We start from the raw sequence: 19,791 nt of genomic DNA on the forward strand, positions 1-19,791 counted from the left end.
GGCACCTGTTTAAAACATTCTTGCTTGGACAAGCCTGTCCGGATGCTTAGAAAGTCAGGGTTTCTTTCAGGCCTTCTTTTAGTATTTAACTTTCCGCATGTTTTCAACTCCCATCATGGATTTGTTATCTTTATCTTTTGGAAACTACCAGCTATCTTTTGGAAGCTGCCAGCGTGAGTTTGACCAAACTGCGGGAGGCAGTGGAAGACAGGAGGGCCTGGCGTGCTCTGGTCCAGGGGGTCACGAAGAGGCGGACACGACTAAACGACTCAACAACAACAGGAAGTGTGCCACAAACAGAGGGCGGGATGAGTCCTTACTCTCTCCTGCAGCCTCTGGAAGGCTCAGATTTGCCATCACCTCAACCTGGAATAATCCCTCCTTGCCTTCAGTCCCACAAGGACTCCTATTTCAGCCGTCAATGAGAGCTTTGCCAAGCTGGGCAAACATCTCTTAGGCCGGATTCCCGACAAGACAGGGATTCCTTCTCCCGCCACCCCAGGGCCAGACGTACCTGCGGGCTTGGATCCAGTGCTTGCAAGCTGGCCATATGAATCCGAAAGCGATCTGGGTCGTATAAAAGCGGCTCTTCTGTCTTCGCAGGGCGCTGCAATTCAGGATGGCATAATGCTTAGGCCAAGTGGAGGGGTGGGGGGAAGAGAGCATTTCCTGAGAGAGGACCCCCCCCAGCTGTCCATCTTCTGTCCTTGGAGTGGCAAAACAGCTGTGGGTTAAGACGCAAAGCCAGAAGCGGGCACTTCCTCGTTTGCCAAGGAGCAGCTGGCTGTGCAGAGTGCACCAACTTGCCCCCACATTTGAAAGCAGCACGGACCCTGCGGAACTCCCTGCCTCTTGATGCCAACCAAGCACCTTCGCCGTGCTCTTTTTGGCACCTGCTTAAAACATTCTTTTTTGGACAAGACTGGGCAGATGCTTAGAAAGTCAGTGTTTGTTTCAGCCTGTTTTAGTATTTAACTTTCCGCATGTTTTCAACTCCCATCGTGGATTTGTTGATTAATTTATTGTTTCATCTCTTGCAAACTGCTTTTAAAAAGAGGATAATCAAGCAATATATATCAACCCAGTGCGGAATCTGTTGAGACGATGAGCATGATAGGACCTAAAAAAAGCCTACAATGGAGCTCAATTGTTTCATGTGATTTATTAAATCATGGGGAATGGGATTACTTGGGGGGGAGCACTAAGGGGGTGGCACTGGGGCGCAGGAGGTGCAAATGACCGTTGGGTATTAAAAGAGGGTGGAGGAGAGGCCTATCGACGGCCACTAGCCACAAGGGCCACGCTTTGCCTCCGTAGTCAGAGGCAGAGATGCTTCTGAAATACCTGTGCCCAAGAAGTGTGCTCCATGATCCCTGCAGATGGTGACAGCAGTCACAAAATTAAAAGACGCCTGCTTCTTGGGAGAAAGGCGATGGCAAACCTAGACAGCATCTTAAAAAGCAGAGACATCACCTTGCTAACAAAGGTCCGTATAGTGAAAGCTATGGTTTTCCCAGTAGTGATGTATGGAAGTGAGAGCTGGACCATCAAGAAGGCTGATCGCCAAAGAAGTGATGCTTTTGAATTCTGGTGCTGGAGGAGACTCTTGAGAGTCCCATGGACTGCAAGAAGATCAAACCTCTCCATTCTGAAGGAAATCAGCCCTGAGTGCTCACTGGAAGGACAGATCCTGAAGCTGAGGCTCCAAGACTTTGGCCACCTCAGGAGAAGAGAAGGCTCCCTGGAAAAGACCCTGATGTTGGGAAAGATGGAGGGCACAAGGAGAAGGGGACGACAGAGGATGAGATGGTTGGATAGTGTTTTCGAGGTTACCAGCATGAGTTTGACCAAACTGCGGGAGGCAGTGGAAGACAGGAGTGCCTGGCGTGCTCTGGTCCAGGGGGTCACGAAGAGGCGGACACGACTAAACGACTAAACAACAACAGGAAGTGTGCCACAAACAGGGGGCAGGATGAGTCCTTACTCTCTCCTGCAGCCTCTGGAAGGCTCAGATTTGCCATCCCCCCAACCTGGAATAATCCCTCCTTGCCTTCATTCCCACAAGGACTCCTATTTCACCTGTGAATGAGAACCTTGCCAAGCTGGGCAAACATCTCTTAGGCTGGACTCCCGACAAGACAGGGATTCCTTCTCCACCACCCCAGGGCCAGACGTACCTGCTGGCTTGGCTCCAGTGTTGGCAAGGTGGGCATCAGAATCCGAAGGAGATCTGGGTCGAGGAAAGGCTGCTCTTTCTGCAGAGGGACCTGCAATTCAGGATGGCATAATGCTTAGGCCAAGTGGAGGGGTGTAGGGAAGAGAGCATATCCTGAGAGAGGACCCCCCCCCAAGCTGTCCATCTTCTGTCCAGCAAACCAGCTGTGGATTAAGACGCAAAGCCAGAAGCGGGCACTTCCTCGTTTGCCAAGGAGCAGCTGGCTGTGCAGAGTGCTGATTGGCTAGCTTGGGTGGCACTCACACAGCCATTCCCCGCCCACAGGGGATATTTTCCAAAGCCCCATTTAAAACACTGAAGAACTGGCATTTGAGAAAGAGGTATGAGCACTGCAAAAGAGCATCTGCCCAGACTGGAATCTTTCCCTCCATTACAGTGGTCCCTTGGTTCTCAAACGCCTTGGTACTCAAACAACTTGGAACCCAAACACTGCAAACCCAGAAGTAAGTGTTTCGGTTTGCGGACAATTTTGGAAGCCAAGCATTCTTCATTTTGAGTGTTACACTGAGGTCTGTCTGTTTTTGCTATCTATTTTGTGTTTTTGTGCCTTTTTCTTTTCATTTTTGTGACTGTGTGGAACCCACTTCAGCTACTGATTGATTGTGTGACTGTAGTACATTGTTTATTGCTTTCCTTTTATGGATCAATGGTCTCGTTAGATTGTAAAATTCATCTTAAATTGCTGTTTTAGGGGAGGATTTTTAAAGTCTGGAACGGATTAATCGGCTTTGCATTGCTTTCAATGGGAAAACGCACCTTGCTTGTGGAACGCTTTGGTTTTGGAACGGACTTCTGGAATGGATTAAGTTTGAGAACCAAGGTACCACTGTATTTCTATGACTCTTCCTTCATTTACCTTTTCAAATCCACTAGCTGCCAGTCCGTCTCTGTGTCCACAGAGGAGCAGCTCAGAGACAAGCTGCTCCTCCTCTCTGTGGAAAACTTTTGTGCTTACCTGACTAATAGCTGTGTAGCAACCGGGGCAGTACCTCCGTCTCCAATCCTGTTCACGGAGGAAAAAGAGCATCAAAGTGCCGCCCCTGTTCCCAGCCAGCCCATGGCTCTTGCAGGAACAGGCAGAGAGAAATCTCCGCCCTGGGGCCAAAACAGAGTCAGGGACGGGGCAATGTTTCCAGGCCATCTCCTTGGGCTGCCGGATTGTGAAGCTGACCCAGCGGATATCAAGGGGGCTTTTCTGGCAAGGGAGTGAGGGGTCTCCGGACAAGGCAGGGGGCTCCCTCTGCCCACCTTCCAGCCCCCACAGCTCCAGACATACCTGGCGACTTGGCAAGATGTCCTCCACCGATCGGACGTTTCTCTTGGAAGCCTCCTGCAGAAGGAGTGAAATGGGGAATGCCGGACAGTCGCACAACAGGGAATTGCCGTTCAACCTTGTATAATACTGAGACCAAGCTCGGTTGTGGGAGAAAAGAAAGCTTTTCCCGAGCGGCTCCAGCAGTCCTCCATCTATTCTCCTTTCAGGGATGGCCCTGCTGTGGGTTCACAATCTCTGGAGACACAAACCCAGAAGCCACCGGCTCCCCCTGTGTCAAGGAGAATCTGGCAGCGCCGAGTGCCGATTGGCTAGCCTTGGTTGCCGTCAGACAAAGCTGTGCAGCAACGAGGCTAGGATTTAGTCTAGGGGGCAGGCGCACCAACTTGCCCCCACATTTGAAAACAGCACGGAGCCTGCGGAACTCCCTGCCTCTTGATGCCAACCAAACACCTTTTCGGCACCTGCTTAAAACATTCTTTTTTGGACATGCCTGTCCGGATGCTTAGAAGGTCAGTGTTTCTTTCAGGCCTTCTTTTAGTATTTAACTTTCCGCATGTTTTCAACCCCATCATGAATTTGTTATCTTTATCTTTTGTAAACCATCAGCTATATTTTGGAAGCTACCAGCATGAGTCTGACCAAACTGCGGGAGGCAGTGGAAGACAGGAGTGCCTGGCGTGCTCTGGTCCAGGGGGTCACGAAGAAGCGGACACGACTAAACGACTCAACAACAACAGGAAGTGTGCCACAAACAGAGGGCGGGATGAGTCCTTACTCTCTCCTGCAGCCTCTGGAAGGCTCAGATTTGCCATCACCTCAACCTGGAATAATCCCTCCTTGCCTTCAGTCCCACAAGGACTCCTATTTCACCCGTCAATGAGAGCCTTGCCAATCTGGGCAAACATCTCTTAGGCTGGACTCCCGACAAGACAGGGATTCCTTCTCCCGCCACCCCAGGGCCAGACGTACCTGCGGGCTTGGATCCAGTGCTTGCAAGCTGGCCATATGAATCTGAAAGCGATCTGGGTCGTATAAAAGCGGCTCTTCTGTCTTCGCAGGGCGCTGCAATTCAGGATGGCATAATGCTTAGGCCAAGTGGAGGGGTGGGGGGAAGAGAGCATTTCCTGAGAGAGGACCCCCCCCAGCTGTCCATCTTCTGTCCTTGGAGTGGCAAAACAGCTGTGGGTTAAGACGCAAAGCCAGAAGCGGGCACTTCCTCGTTTGCCAAGGAGCAGCTGGCTGTGCAGAGCGCACCAACTTGCCCCCACATTTGAAAGCAGCACGGACCCTGCGGAACTCCCTGCCTCTTGATGCCAACCAAGCACCTTCGCCGTGCTCTTTTCGGCACCTGCTTAAAACATTCTTTTTTGGACAAGACTGGGCAGATGCTTAGAAAGTCAGTGTTTGATTCAGCCTGTTTTAGTATTTAACTTTCCGCATGTTTTCAACTCCCATCGTGGATTTGTTGATTAATTTATTGTTTCATCTCTTGCAAACTGCTCTTAAAAAGAGGTTAATCAAGCAATATATAATTGTTACGAAACAAACAAACAACCCGCTGTGGAATCTGTTGAGACGATGAGCATGATGGTACCTAATAAAAGCCTACAATGGATCTCAATTGTTTCATGTGATTTATTAAACCATGGGGAATGGGATTACTTCGGGGGGAAGCACTAAGGGGGTGGCACTGGGGCGCAGGAGGTGCAAATGACCATTGGGTATTAAAAGAGGGTGCAGGAGAGGCCTGTCGACGGCCACTAGCCACAAGGGCCACGCTTTGCCTCCGTAGTCAGAGGCAGAGATGCTTCTGAAATACCTGTGCCCAAGAAGTGTGCTCCATGATCACTGCAGATGGTGACAGCAGTCACAAAATTAAAAGACGCCTGCTCCTTGGTAGAAAGGCGATGGCAAACCTAGACAGCATCTTAAAAAGCAGAGACATCACCTTGCTAACAAAGGTCCGTATAGTGAAAGCTATGGTTTTCCCAGTAGTGATGTATGGAAGTGAGAGCTGGACCATCAAGAAGGCTGATCGCCAAAGAAGTGATGCTTTTGAATTCTGGTGCTGGAGGAGACTCTTGAGAGTCTCATGGACTGCAAGAAGATCAAACCTTGTCATTCTGAAGGAAATCAGCCCTGAGTGCTCACTGGAAGGACGGATTCTGAAGCTGAGGCTCCAAGACTTTGGCCACCTCATGAGAAGAAAAGACTCCCTGGAAAAGACCCTGATGTTGGAAAAGATGGAGGGCACAAGGAGAAGGGGATGACAGAGGACGAGATGGTGGGACAGTGTTCTCAAAGCGACCAGCATGAGTTTGACCAAACTGCGGGAGGCAGTGGAAGACAGGAGGGCCTGGCGTGCTCTGGTCCAGGGGGTCACGAAGAAGCGGACACGACTAAACGACTAAACAACAACAGGAAGTGTGCCACAAACAGAGGGCGGGATGAGTCCTAACTCTCTCCTGCAGTCTCTGGAAGGCTCAGATTTGCCATAACCTCAACCTGGAATAATCCCTCCTTGCCTTCATTCCCACAAGGACTCCTATTTCACCTGTGAATGAGAACCTTGCCAAGCTGGGCAAACATCTCTTAGGCTGGACTCCTGACAAGACAGGGATTCCTCCTCCCGCCACCCCAGGGCCAGACGTACCTGCTGGCTTGGCTCCGGTTCTTGCAAGCTGGGCATATGAATCTGAAAGCGATCTGGGTCGTATAAAAGCGGCTCTTTTTCCGCAGGGACCTGCAATTCAGGATGGTATAATGCTTAGGCCAAGTGGAGGGGTGGGGGGAAGAGAGCATTTCCTGAGAGAGGACCCCCCCCCAGCTGTGCATCTTCTGTCCAGCAAACCAGCTGTGGGTTAAGACGCAAAACCAGAAGCGGTCGCTTCCTCATTTGCCAAGGAGCAGCTGGCTGTGCAGAGCGCTGATTGGCTAGCTTGGCTGGCAGTCACATAGCCATTCCCCGCCCACAGGGGATATTTTCCAAAGCCCCCATTAAAACCCTGAAGAATTGGCATTTGAGAAAGAGGTATGAGCACTGCAAAAGAGCATCTGCCCAGACTGGAATCTTTCCCTCCATTACAGTGGTACCTTGGTTCTCAAACACCTTGGTACTCAAACAACTTGGAACCCAAACACTGCAAACCCAGAAGTAATTGTTTCGGTTTGCGGACAATTTCGGAAGCCAAGGATTCTTCATTTTGAGTGTTACACTGAGGTCTGTCTGTTTTTGCTATCTATTTTGTGTTTTTGTGCCTTTTATTTTCATTTTTGTGACTGTGTGGAACCCAGTTCAGCTACTAATGGATTGTGTGACTGTAGTACATTGTTTATTGCTTTCCTTTTATGGATCAATGGTCTCGTTAGATTGTAAAATTCATGTTAAATTACTGTTTTAGGGGAGGATTTTTAAAGTCTGGAAGGGATTAATCGGCTTTGCATTGCTTTCAATGGGAAAACGCGCCTTGCTTTTGGAACGCTTTGGTTTTGGAACGGACTTCTGGAACGGATTAAGTTTGAGAACCAAGGTACCACTGTATTTCTATGACTCTTCCTTCATTTACCTTTTCAAATCCACTAGCTGCCAGTCCGTCTCTGTGTCCACAGAGGAGCAGCTCAGAGACAAGCTGCTCCTCCTCTCTGTGGAAAACTTTTGTGCTTACCTGACTAATAGCTGTGTAGCAACCGGGGCAGTACCTCCGTCTCCAATCCTGTTCACGGAGGAAAAAGAGCATCAAAGTGCCGCCCCTGTTCCCAGCCAGCCCATGGCTCTTGCAGGAACAGGCAGAGAGAAATCTCCGCCCTGGGGCCAAAACAGAGTCAGGGACGGGGCAATGTTTCCAGGCCATCTCCTTGGGCTGCCGGATTGTGAAGCTGACCCAGTGGATATCAAGGGGGCTTTTCTGGCAAGGGAGTGAGGGGTCTCCGGACAAGGCAGGGGGCTCCCTCTGCCCACCTTCCAGCCCCCACAGCTCCAGACATACCTGGCGACTTGGCAAGGTGTCCTCCACCGATCGGACGTTTCTCTTGGAAGCCTCCTGCAGAAGGAGTGAAATTGGGAATGCCGGACAGTCGCACAACAGGGAATTGCCGTTCAACCTTGTATAATACTGAGAATAAGCTCGGTTGTGGGAGAAAAGAAAGCTTTTCCCAAGAGGGTCCAGCCGTCCTCCATCTTCTCTCCTTTCAGGGATGGCCCTGCTGTGGATTCACAATCTCTGGAGACACAAACCCAGAAGCCACCGGCTCCCCCTGTGTCAAGGAGAATCTGGCAGCGCCGAGTGCCGATTGGCTAGCCTTGGTTGCCATCAGACAAAGCTGTGCAGCAACGAGGCTAGGATTTAGTCTAGGGGGCAGGCGCACCAACTTGCCCCCACATTTGAAAACAGCACAGAGCCTGCGGAACTCCCTGCCTCTTGATGCCAACCAAACACCTTTTCGGCACCTGCTTAAAACATTCTTTTTTGGACAAGCCTGTCCGGATGCTTAGAAGGTCAGTGTTTCTTTCAGGCCTTCTTTTAGTATTTAACTTTCCGCATGTTTTCAACTCCCATCATGGATTTGTTATCTTTTTCTTTTGTAAACTACCAGCTATCTTTTGGAAGCTACCAGCATGAGTTTGACCAAACTGCGGGAGGCAGTGGAAGACAGGAGTGCCAGGCGTGCTCTGGTCCAGGCGGTCACCAAGAGGCGGACGCGACTAAATGACTCAACAACAACAGGAAGTGTGCCACAAACAGAAGGCAGGATGAGTCCTTACTCTCTCCTGCAGCCTCTGGAAGGCTCAGATTTGCCATAACCTCAACCTGGAATAATCCCTCCTTGCCTTCAGTCCCACAAGGACTCCTATTTCACCCGTCAATGAGACCCTTGCCAAGCTGGGCAAACATCTCTTAGGCTGGACTCCCGACAAGACAGGGATTCCTCCTCCCGCCACCCCAGGGCCAGACGTACCTGCAGGCTTGGATCCAGTGCTGGCAAGCTGGGCATCTGAATCTGAGGGAGATCTGGGTCGGATAATTGTGGCTCTTTCTCCGCAGGGACCTGCAATTCAGGATGGTATAATGCTTAGGCCAGGTGGAGGGGTGGGGGGAAGAGAGCATTTCCTGAGAGAGGACCTCCCCCCCCCAGCTGTCAATCTTCTGTCCTTGGAGTGGCAAACCAGCTGTGGGGTAAGACGCAAAGCCAGAAGCGGGCGCTTCCTCGTTTGCCAAGGAGCAGCTGGCTGTGCAGAGCACTGATTGGCTAGCTTGAGTGGCACTCACACAGCCATTCCCCGCCGACAGGGGATATTTTCCAAAGCCCCCTTTAAAACCCTGAAGAACTGGCATTTGAGAAAGAGGTATGAGCACTGCAAAAGAGCATCTGCCCAGACTGGAATCTTTCCCCCCATTACAGTGGTCCCTTGGTTCTCAAACGCCTTGGTACTCAAAAAACTTGGAACCCAAACACTGCAAACCCAGAAGCAATTGTTTCGGTTTGCAAACGTTTTTCGGAAGCCAAACATTCTTCATTTTGAGGGTTACACTGAGGTCTGTCTGTTTTTCCAATCTGTTCTGTGTTTTTGTGCCTTTTTCTTTTCATTTTTGTGACTGTGTGGAACCCAGTTCAGCTACTGATTAATTGTGTGACTGCAGTACATTGTTTATTGCTTTCCTTTTATGGATCAATGGTCTCGTTAGATTGTAAAATTCATGTTCAATTGCTGTTTATGGGGAGGATTTTTAAAGTCTGGAACGGATTAATCGGCTTTGCATTGCTTTCAATGGGAAAATGTGCCTTGCTTTTCGAATGCTTTGGTTTTGGAACGGACTTCTGGAACGGATTAAGTTTGAGAACCAAGGTACCACTGTATTTCTATGACTCTTCCTTCATTTACCTTTTCAAATCCACTAGCTGCCAGTCCGTCTCTGTGTCCACAGAGGAGCAGCTCAGAGACCAGCCTCCACCTCTCCTCCTCTCTGTGGAAAACTTTTGTGCTTACCTGACTAATAGCTGTGTAGCAACCGGGGCAGTACCACGGCCAATCTTGACTCCGAGCCTGTTCACGGAGGAAAAAGAGCATCAAAGTGCTGCCCCTGTTCCCAGCCAGCCCATGGCTCTTGCAGGAACAGGCAGAGAGAAATCTCCGCCCTGGGGCCAAAACAGAGTCAGGGACGGGGCAATGTTTCCAGGCCATCTCCTTGGGCTGCCAGATTGTGAAGCTGACCCAGTGGATATCAAGGGGGCTTTTCTGGCAAGGGAGTGAGGGGTCTCCGGACAAGGCAGGGGGCTCCCTCTGCCCACCTTCCAGCCCCCACAGCTCCAGACATACCTGGCGACTTGGCAAGGTGTCCTCCACCGATCGGACATTTCTCTTGGAAGCCTCCTGCAGAAGGAGTGAAATGGGGAATGCCGGACAGTCGCACAACAGGGAATTGCCGTTCAACCTTGTATAATACTGAGACCAAGCTCGGTTGTGGGAGAAAAGAAAGCTTTTCCCAAGAGGGTCCAGCAGTCCTCCATCTATTCTCCTTTCAGGGATGGCCCTGCTGTGGATTCACAATCTCTGGAGACACAAACCCAGAAGCCACCGGCTCCCCCTGTGTCAAGGAGAATCTGGCAGCGCCGACTGCCGATTGGCTAGCCTTGGTTGCCGTCAGACAAAGCTGTGCAGCAACGAGGCTAGGATTTAGTGTAGGGGGCAGGCGCACCAACTTGCCCCCACATTTGAAAACAGCACAGAGCCTGCGGAACTCCCTGCCTCTTGATGCCAACCAAACACCTTTTCGGCACCTGCTTAAAACATTCTTGCTTGGACAAGCCTGTCCGGATGCTTAGAAGGTCAGTGTTTCTTTCAGGCCTTCTTTTAGTATTTAACTTTCCGCATGTTTTCAACTCCCATCATGGATTTGTTATCTTTTTCTTTTGTAAACTACCAGCTATCTTTTGGAAGCTACCAGCATGAGTTTGACCAAACTGCGGGAGGCAGTGGAAGACAGGAGTGCCAGGCGTGCTCTGGTCCAGGCGGTCACCAAGAGGCGGACGCGACTAAACGACTCAACAACAACAGGAAGTGTGCCACAAACAGAGGGCGGGATGAGTCCTAACTCTCTCCTGCAGCCTCTGGAAGGCTCAGATTTGCCATCCCCTCAACCTGGAATAATCCCTCCTTGCCTTCATTCCCACAAGGACTCCTATTTCACCCGTCAATGAGACCCTTGCCAAGCTGGGCAAACATCTCTTAGGCTTGACTCCCGATAAGACAGGGATTCCTCCTCCCGCCACCCCAGGGCCAGACGTACCTGCAGGCTTGGCTCCAGTGCTGGCAAGCTGGGCATCTGAATCTGAGGGAGATCTGGGTCGGATAAATGCGGCTTATTTGTATCCGCAGGGATCTCCAATTCAGGATGGTATAATGCTTAGGCCAAGTGGAGGGGTGGAGGGAAGAGAGCATTTCCTGAGAGAGAACCTCCCCCCCCCCCCACAGCTGTCCATCTTCTGTCCTTGGAGTGGCAAACCAGCTGTGGGTTAAGACGCAAAACCAGATGCGGGCGCTTCCTCGTTTGCCAAGGAGCAGCTGGCTGTGCAGAGCGCTGATTGGCTAGCTTGGCTGGCAGTCACATAGCCATTCCCCGCCCACAGGGGATATTTTCCAAAGCCCCCATTAAAACCCTGAAGAATTGGCATTTGAGAAAGAGGTATGAGCACTGCAAAAGAGCATCTGCCCAGACTGGAATCTTTCCCCCCATTACAGTGGTACCTTGGTTCTCAAACGCCTTGGTACTCAAACAACTTGGAACCCAAACACTGCAAACCCAGAAGTAATTGTTTCGGTTTGCGGACAATTTCGGAAGCCAAGCATTCTTCATTTTGAGTGTTACACTGAGGTCTGTCTGTTTTTCCTATCTGTTCTGTGTTTTTGTGCCTTTTTCTTTTCATTTTTGTGACTGTGTGGAACCCAGTTCAGCTACTAATACTGAGACCAAGCTCGGTTGTGCGAGAAAAGAAAGCTTTTCCCGAGCGGCTCCAGCAGTCCTCCATCTTCTCTCCTTTCAGGGATGGCCCTGCTGTGGGTTCACAATCTCTGGAGACACAAACCCAGAAGCCACCGGCTCCCCCTGTGTCAAGGAGAATCTGGCAGCGCCGAGTGCCGATTGGCTAGCCTTGGTTGCCGTCAGACAAAGCTGTGCAGCAACGAGGCTAGGATTTAGTCTAGGGGGCAGGCGCACCAACTTGCCCCCACATTTGAAAGCAGTACGAAGCCTGCGGAACTCCCTGCCTCTTGATGCCAACCAAGCACCTTTGCCGTGCTCTTTTTGGCAGCTGCCTAAAACATTCTTTTTTGGACAAGACTGGGCAGATGCTTAGAAAGTCAGTGTTTGATTCAGCCTGTTTTAGTATTTAACTTTCCGCATGTTTTCAACTCCCATCGTGGATTTGTTGATTAATTTATTGTTTCATCTCTTGCAAACTGCTCTTAAAAAGAGGTTAATCAAGCAATATATAATTGTTACGAAACAAACAAACAACCCGCTGTGGAATCTGTTGAGACGATGAGCATGATGGGACCTAATAAAAGCCTACAATGGATCTCAATTGTTTCATGTGATTTATTAAATCATGGGGAATGGGATTACTTGGGGGGGAAGCACTAAGGGGGTGGCACTGGGGCGCAGGAGGTGCAAATGACCATTGGGTATTAAAAGAGGGTGCAGGAGAGGCCTGTCGACGGCCTGTGCCTTGTGGCATGCCGAGATGTTGCGCACATGACGGATGGGCTTTGCGGTTTGCCTCCTTTTCCCCGCACAACCTTGAAGCGGCCTGTGAGGGGTGAGGCTGTGGTGGGTTTGCCAGTGGGCAGCCCTTCCCTGAATTTTTTTTGGGGGGGGCACAAGACCCCTTGGCGCCCCTAGTTGGCGGTGGTCTTGCTGGTGGTTCATTCTGGACATGGAGAGACAAAGTGCATCATCCTAATCTGTGATTCTGTACTTGGGGTCCGGAAAAAAGAAGGAATGGCAGAAGGTTGAAACCAGTATCTGCTGGGAGACAAAGCATGAACAAGTACATGATATATTGGGCAATAGATATTGGTCAAGATATAGACACGGAAGCATGGGAACGATTGTGGAATATGGATATAAAATTTACAGCATGTTATGGTTTAAGAGTAAATTATATGAAAAAGATATATCAGTGGTATCTAACACTGAGTAAATTGGCAAAAATCTATAAATGTAATTCAAGTAAGTGTTGGAAATGTAAAGAGAAAGAAGGTTCTTTTTATCATATGTGGTGGTCTTGTAGTAAGGTCAAAGCTTACTGGGAAATGATATATAATGAAATGAAAAGGATGTTTATTTTTTTAAAAAAAACAATTTATTGGGTTTTACAATAGAAATAAACATAATAAACAATATAACATTTGTCTTAACATAGTTTCACATTTTCTTTGGACTTCCTCACATCTCCCGCTCCCACTTTCATCTTTATAACATTTTGTCAGCAATTTATCATCTTATTTAGATTCTTATATCCCTTCTATGTTTCATAATCTTATAGTTCTCAAAAGGAGTTAAATTTTCACAATCTTACTTATTTTCTTAAAAAAACTTCTAAGTTTAGTGGTGCTCAGTTATTTTGGTCTAGCATCTTATTTAGCATTCACTCAAATTACAATGTTTTTGTAGATAATTCTTGAATTTCTTCCAGTCCTCCTCAATCCTCTCTTCTCCCAGGTCACGAATTCTGCCGGTCATTTCGGCCAGTTCCATGTAGTCTATCAGTTGCATCTGCCATTCTTCCAATGTGGGTAGATCTTGAGTTTTCCAGTATTTTGCGAGAAGTATCCTTGCTGCTGTTGTTGCATACATAAAAAATGTCTGGTCCTTCTTTACCACCCCTTGGCCGACAATACCCAAAAGGAAGGCCTCTGGTTTCTTAGTGAAGGTATATTTAAATACCTTTTTCAGTTCATTATAAATCATTTCCCAGAACGCCTTCACTTTAGGGCAAGTCCACCAGAGGTGGAAGAATGTTCCCTCACACTCTTTACATTTCCAACACTTATTATCAGACAGGTGGTAAATTTTTGCAAGTTTGACTGGGGTCATATACCATCTATAAATCATTTTCATTACATTTTCTTTCAGAGCGTTACATGCAGTAAATTTCAATCCATTACTCCACAACCTTTCCCAGTCCTCAAACATGATATTATACCCAATGTCCTGTGCCCACCTTATCATAGCGGATTTAACCGTTTCATCTTGTGTATTCCATTTCAACAGCAAGTTATACATCCTTGAAAGTACCTTAATCTTTGGTTCTAACAATTCTGTTTCTAGTTTCGATTTCTCCACCTGGAACCCTAGTTTCTTGTCATTTTTAAAAACTTCTTTAATCTGAGCGTAATGTAACCAGTCTCGCACTTTGTCTTTCATTTTCTCCAAACTCTGCAATTTCCAATTATCTCCATCCTTTTCTAGTATTTCCCAATATTTTGGCCATTTAGCCTCCATATTGGGTCTTTTTCGGGCCTTAGCTTCCAAAGGTGAAAGCCACCTTGGTGTTTTATTTTCCAGCAAGTCTTTATATTTTGTCCAGACATTAAACAGTGATTTTCTGACAATATGGTTCTTAAATGCCTTATTTGCTTTAACCTTGTCATACCATAAATATGCATGCCATCCAAAAGCATTGTTAAACCCTTCCAGATCCAACACATCAGTGTCTTCAAGAAGTAGCCAGTCTTTTAGCCAGCAGAACGCTGCGGCTTCATAATACAACTTTAAGTCTGGCAGGGCAAAGCCCCCTCTTTGTTTTGCGTCAGTTAATATCTTAAACTTAATTCTGGGCTTTTTGCCCTGCCAGACAAACTTAGAAATATCTCTCTGCCACTTCTGAAAGCACTCCGTTTTGTCCAAAACCTGAAGTGTTTGAAATAAAAACAACATCCTTGGCAATACATTCATCTTAATAGCAGCAATTCGGCCTAACAAAGAAAGTTTCAATTTTGACCAACTATCTAAGTCTCTCTTAATTTCTGTCCAGCATTTTTCATAGTTGTCCTTAAATAGACTTAGATTTTTTGCTGTTATGTTTACCCCTAGGTATTTTACTTTTTTAACCACATTAAGTTCTGTCTCATTCTGAAACCGTTCTGACTCTGTATCAGTCAAATTTTTTCCCAAGACCTTAGTTTTCTGTTTATTTAATTTAAATCCAGCCACCCGACCAAAGTCATTAATCAGTTGTAATACTCTTTTCGTACTAGGCTCTGGCTTCTGCAGGGTCAGAACCAGGTCATCTGCAAAAGCTTTTAATTTGTATTGTTTCTGTCCGACCTGAATTCCTTCCACCAACCGATCCCCTCTAATCATGTTCAATAGCACTTCCAGAACCGAAATAAATAACAAAGGGGAGATAGGGCAACCTTGTCGTGTCCCTTTTTCAATTTTGAACTCTTCTGTAACCACATTATTAACTATCAATTTAGCTTTCTGTTCTGAATATATAGCCTCAATCCCATTCTCAAAACCCCGTCCCACTCCCATCTCTTTTAAATTTCCCATCATAAATTTCCAGGAGATATTGTCAAAGGCCTTCTCCGCATCTATAAAAATTAAAACTGCTTTTGTATTTATATCTGTTTGCAAAAGTTCCAAAATGTCAATAATGTTCCTTGTATTAGCAAACAGATGTCTACCTGGGAGAAAGCCGGCCTGGTCCTTATGAATTACTTCATTTAAAACTTTTTTAAATCTACTTGCCAAAATGTCTGCAAATATTTTGTAATCCACATTTAGAAGGGAGATGGGACGGTAGTTCTTAAGTTGTGTCTTTTCAGCTTCCGACTTTGGTATTAATGTGATAAACGCTTCCTTCCACGACTCCGGTGCCCTCTTCCCCTCCATAATTTCATTGCTGACCTCCATCAAAGGTTGTATCAAATAGTCTTTTAATGTCTTATAGTACTTGGAAGTCAGCCCATCTGGCCCTGGAGATTTGCCGAGTTGCATGTTCTGAATGACTTGTTCAATCTCCTGTCGTGTTATTTTAGAATTCAGGATTGTCCGATTTTCTTGTGACAATTTGGATAGTCCATTTTTTGCCAAAAATTGTTTAATCTCGACTTCGTCTTGCGGCCCTTGGGTGTATAGTTTTTTGAAGTATCTCTGGAAACACTTTCTAATGTCCACTGGATTCTGAATGTTTTTTCCTTCAACCTCTAAGTTTGTAACCGTATTTAATCTTTGTCTTCTCTTCAACTGCCAAGCTAGCAGTTTTCCACATTTATTCGCCGACTCAAACGTTTTTTGCTTCATTAGTTTAACCTTCCATTCGATTTCCTGATTTATCAGTTTAGAATATTGTGTTTGATAAAGTTTAATTTCTCTCAGAGTTGGCTGTGACTTTGGGTTCACTCTTAATTTCTTCTCTAATTCTTTTATTTTATCCAAGATCTTATCTTTTTTCTCATTTTGTATTCTTTTCTTTACTGCATTCTGTTGTATCAAGAATCCCCTCATTACAGCTTTGCTTGCGTCCCAGACGATTCTTTTATCCACCGTAGTATTCATATTTATCTCAAAATAATCCTTCAAAACTTTTTGGGCCTTCTTAATAATTTCCTGATCTCTGAACAAATTGTCATTCATCTTCCATCTAAAGGATCCAGTTGGTAGTAGTGTCATATCCATCTTTACTGCATTATGGTCGGAACAGGTCTTTGGGCAGATTTCCACTTTTCTGACCTTAGGTGCCAGGCCTCTAGAAATCCATATTTGGTCGATTCTTGTCCAGGTCAGTTGGGCTTCAGAAAAGAATGTTCCCTCTCTTCCTAGTGGGTTCTTTGTCCTCCAGATGTCAATCAGATCCATATTGTCTGTCATTTCAAAAAAGGTTTTAGGTAGTCTGCCGTCTTTTGTAACATTTTGACTTTGTGACTTGTCCATGTTAGTTGATACGACCCCATTCATATCTCCCATCATTATGATGTTGTTGTAGTCCAGATAGTCCAGCATTGTCTCCTGCAGCTTCTTGTAAAATTCCGATTTCCCTTCATTAGGTGCATAGATTCCTAATATCAACAGTTTCTCTCCTTGATATTGTATCTCAATAGCCAAAATTCTTCCATGTTCATCTTTAAATAAGAATTTGGGTGACAGGCTCTCTTTTGCATATATCACCACGCCTCTCTTCTTGACTTTATCCGACGATACAAATTCCTGGCCCAATCTTTTATTTATTAACACTTTTCTGTGGAGCCTCGTCACATGTGTTTCTTGTAAACAAATAATGTCCAATTGTTCTTTTTTTAATATGTGAAATATTTTCTTCCTTTTTTCCGGAATGTTACAACCATTAATATTCCAACTCAGCAATTGCAGAGACATCCTGAATTAATCTGGTTATTTCTCCAGGGGTGGTATCTTCTCTAAGTCTTCAGGTTCCCCAGGTGCTGGTGTTGATGCTGGCGTTGCCCCAGGCCCAGAGGGTAATTCAATTCCTTTTTGAAGGTCCTCTCCGTGTGTAGCCAAAAATTTGTCTCTCTCTTCCAATGTTCTAATTTTAACCTTTCTCCCTCTAAAGGTAAAAGATATTCCTTGGGGGAATTCCCACCTGAATGGAATTGCGTTGCTCCTTAGTAATTTAGCAAGTTCAGAGTAGGCGGCTCTAAGATCCAGCAGTTGTCTTGGAATATCTTTATAAATTTCAATTCTTCTATCCAAAACCTCCAGTGACTTTCCGTAGTGTAGGCCCAAAATCTTATCCCTTTCCTCCTTTGATCTCAATGTTATCAAACAGTCTCTGGGCCTCTCCTTCTTTGTGAATCTTCCAAGTCTGAAAGCTGACACAATTTTAAAGTCCTTTTCTTCCAAATTCCAGAACTTGGAAAATTCTTTGGTCAAAAACTCAGTTAGATTTCCTTCTTCTGCCTCTTGTAATGATCTAATCCTCAAATTATTCTCACGATTTCGCAGTTCTATCATAGAAAGATAAATCTGATGTTCCCCAACTTGTTTAGTGAGTGGTCTTACCTCTTGCTCTAAATTTTCCAATTTTTGTCTGGTATCCTCAGCCAATTTCCGATTTTCTGCTGAGGCCTCCGTTAACTGTCCAATTGCTTGTGTATTCTGTACCACTTGTATAGTTAATTTATTTAGACATTCTGTATTTTTGTCAATCTTTGCTGATTGCACATCTACTTTCTTGTCCAAAGCTTCCAATTTTTCAAAGATTTTGTCTAGAACAGAAACAGATACTCCTGAGGCCATATCTTCCAATTGTAACTGCTCTGCTTCACCCTCTCCCTCTTTTGCCTGTGACAAGGCAACTTCTTCAACTTCTACTTCTGAGGGCAAAGTAGGTACAGATGATCTGCGTGTCTGCGAGGCTGAGGTTAGAGTTGTTAAAGTTGTTTGTCTAACTCTCCCTCTTTTTCTTGTGCCACTCATTCCAACGTTATCTATCAGTCAAGGTCACACTGAGTTATTCCCATGGGAATAGAAAGGCCCAGAGCAAGCAAACAACAAGGGAATCGAAAGTAAATGTACATGTAAAGTCACTGTTTTAATCCAATCCTCTAGAGGGAGCTTAAAATGTCTTTCAGAGTCTAATTTAATAACCAAGAACCTTCAGATACAAATGTTTAGCAGAGTTTATAAATGGTCACTTTGTTACAGACGGTGCTTATTTGTCTCCAAATAAAAAGTTTCAAATTTAAAAGGTCTCAATACCCTCAGATTGTTGCAAGTTCCAATATACAGTATCCAAATCTGCAGTACTGACAGCTCAATCTCTCAATGCTCAGGCAGCTCCGGACCCTGGGTTTCACCTTCTAATTTGTAATCCAATAAAAGGAGGAAAGTCAAGTGCAAGTAATAATTCCAAATCTTTAACTTAAAGTCTTTACTTTAGGTTGCAAGTTCAGTAGATGCTTAGATCTGTAAAGTTTAAAATCTCTTTCTTTCAGCCTCCACTCCTCCACCTAGTTGCTTTTTTCAAGTTCAATGGCAGCGGAAGACGGACTTCCTGTTTCCACGTCTCTCCGCTTTCAGTCAAGTTCAAGCCAATTAAGATTTTTCATTTAAGGTCTCTAATTTCAAGTGATTCAGTCTTTACTCACGAATAAGTTGCTTTTCGTCCGAATCCGAATTTTAACAGGAAAAGGGATCAGCGCTCACCGGCAGCAGCAGCGCGGCTTCGCTCCGCAGACTGTGAAACAGCTCACAGCGCCGCAACCCCCCTCCACGCTCCGGAGCCCCTTACGGGGTTCCTTTCGCGTTTGGAGGGTCGCTCAAGGCGCCCACCGAGCCTCAAGACCCCAGGCTCTTGCTGCCTGGGGTTTTCCGAAGTGGGTCTCCGCTTCGCCGTAGCGGACGACCCGTTGTCTGTGGAGCCTCCTCTCCCGTTCAGAAGAGGACCGCCATTGCCGTTCGCGCCGCCCCCAACCTTTGTAAAGAACAACCAGAAGCCTTTCTTTTGGGAATTATAGAATTACAGAACTACCTAAAATGCATAGAAACTTATCCATGTTTCATGTACAGTGGCAAGAATGGTTCTTGCCCCAAAGTGGAAAGAAGCAGAAGTCCCAGCAAAGGAAGAATGGATACAAAAACTTATGGAATATGCATAAATGGCGAAACTTACCAGAAGAGTAAGAAATCAAGATAACATTTTTTTAATAAAAGAGTAAAAATGGTTTGTTGAATATTTACAGATAAATTATAAACAGATAAAAACACTGGCAGGTTCATTGTAATAACCTGCAGTTTCATAGGAGTATATATTTAAAGACGGTGAATAAATGAGCAAATTAAATTTGGATATGCAGAAGATGTTAAAAATAAATTTAAGGAAAGAGGGGGAAGGAAGTCGAGTTTTGAAATGTCAAAATGATTGTAAAATTAATGAAAATTAGTGAAATGTATAAACTTGAAAAGAAAGAAAAAGATGAGATTTTAACAAAAAGAAAAAAAGGAACAATTTCTGCTGCTTTGTTGTGGGTGGGTGTTGACATGATAGTTCAACAGAAGAGCCTATGGTGTTTGCCTTTCATTGGGGCCTGGCTATGGGACTCCTTTGCATCCAAATTTCACGAATTGCTGTCCAGAGTTCCTGGAAGAAGGTGTGTGTTATTGCACAAGCCCTGCAGGCAGCGGCAGGGTCAGGTACATATCAGAAGAGGTGATGGGCAGTCGGTCCTCTCCCTCCCGGCTCCTGGGCCTTCTGGGAATCTGGCATGGGGCAGGATCTGGGAAACCAGAGAGTCACCCAGCCAGAGGCAACATTC

The 19,791-nt window shown here is 46.1% G+C and overlaps 1 protein-coding gene across 3 annotated transcripts in view; it reads right to left on the bottom strand.

Annotated features, from left to right (window-relative positions):
- LOC308459818 (uncharacterized protein) overlaps positions 1 to 19,791 on the bottom strand; it is a 32,181-nt gene that overhangs the window by 10,422 nt on the left and 1,968 nt on the right. The window contains exons 1-6 of one of the 3 annotated variants that reach the window (XM_080975539.1): positions 10,799 to 10,849; positions 9,829 to 9,882; positions 9,499 to 9,555; positions 4,482 to 4,574; positions 3,192 to 3,566; positions 2,178 to 2,267 (exon numbers count right to left, since the gene is read on the bottom strand). In XM_080975539.1, the coding sequence (XP_080831665.1) occupies positions 2,178 to 2,267; positions 3,192 to 3,566; positions 4,482 to 4,574; positions 9,499 to 9,555; positions 9,829 to 9,882; positions 10,799 to 10,834 (705 nt within the window). In that variant the 5' untranslated portion in view covers positions 10,835 to 10,849. Of the gene's footprint in view, positions 1 to 2,177; positions 2,268 to 3,191; positions 3,567 to 4,481; positions 4,575 to 9,498; positions 9,556 to 9,828; positions 9,883 to 10,798; positions 10,850 to 19,791 lie in introns of those variants that run through there. The other 2 variants (XM_080975538.1, XM_080975540.1) reach the window with 2 other exon arrangements.

Source organism: Podarcis pityusensis (assembly GCF_964106645.2).
Source record: "Podarcis pityusensis genome assembly, chromosome: 12".
Taxonomy (NCBI): domain Eukaryota; kingdom Metazoa; phylum Chordata; class Lepidosauria; order Squamata; family Lacertidae; genus Podarcis; species Podarcis pityusensis.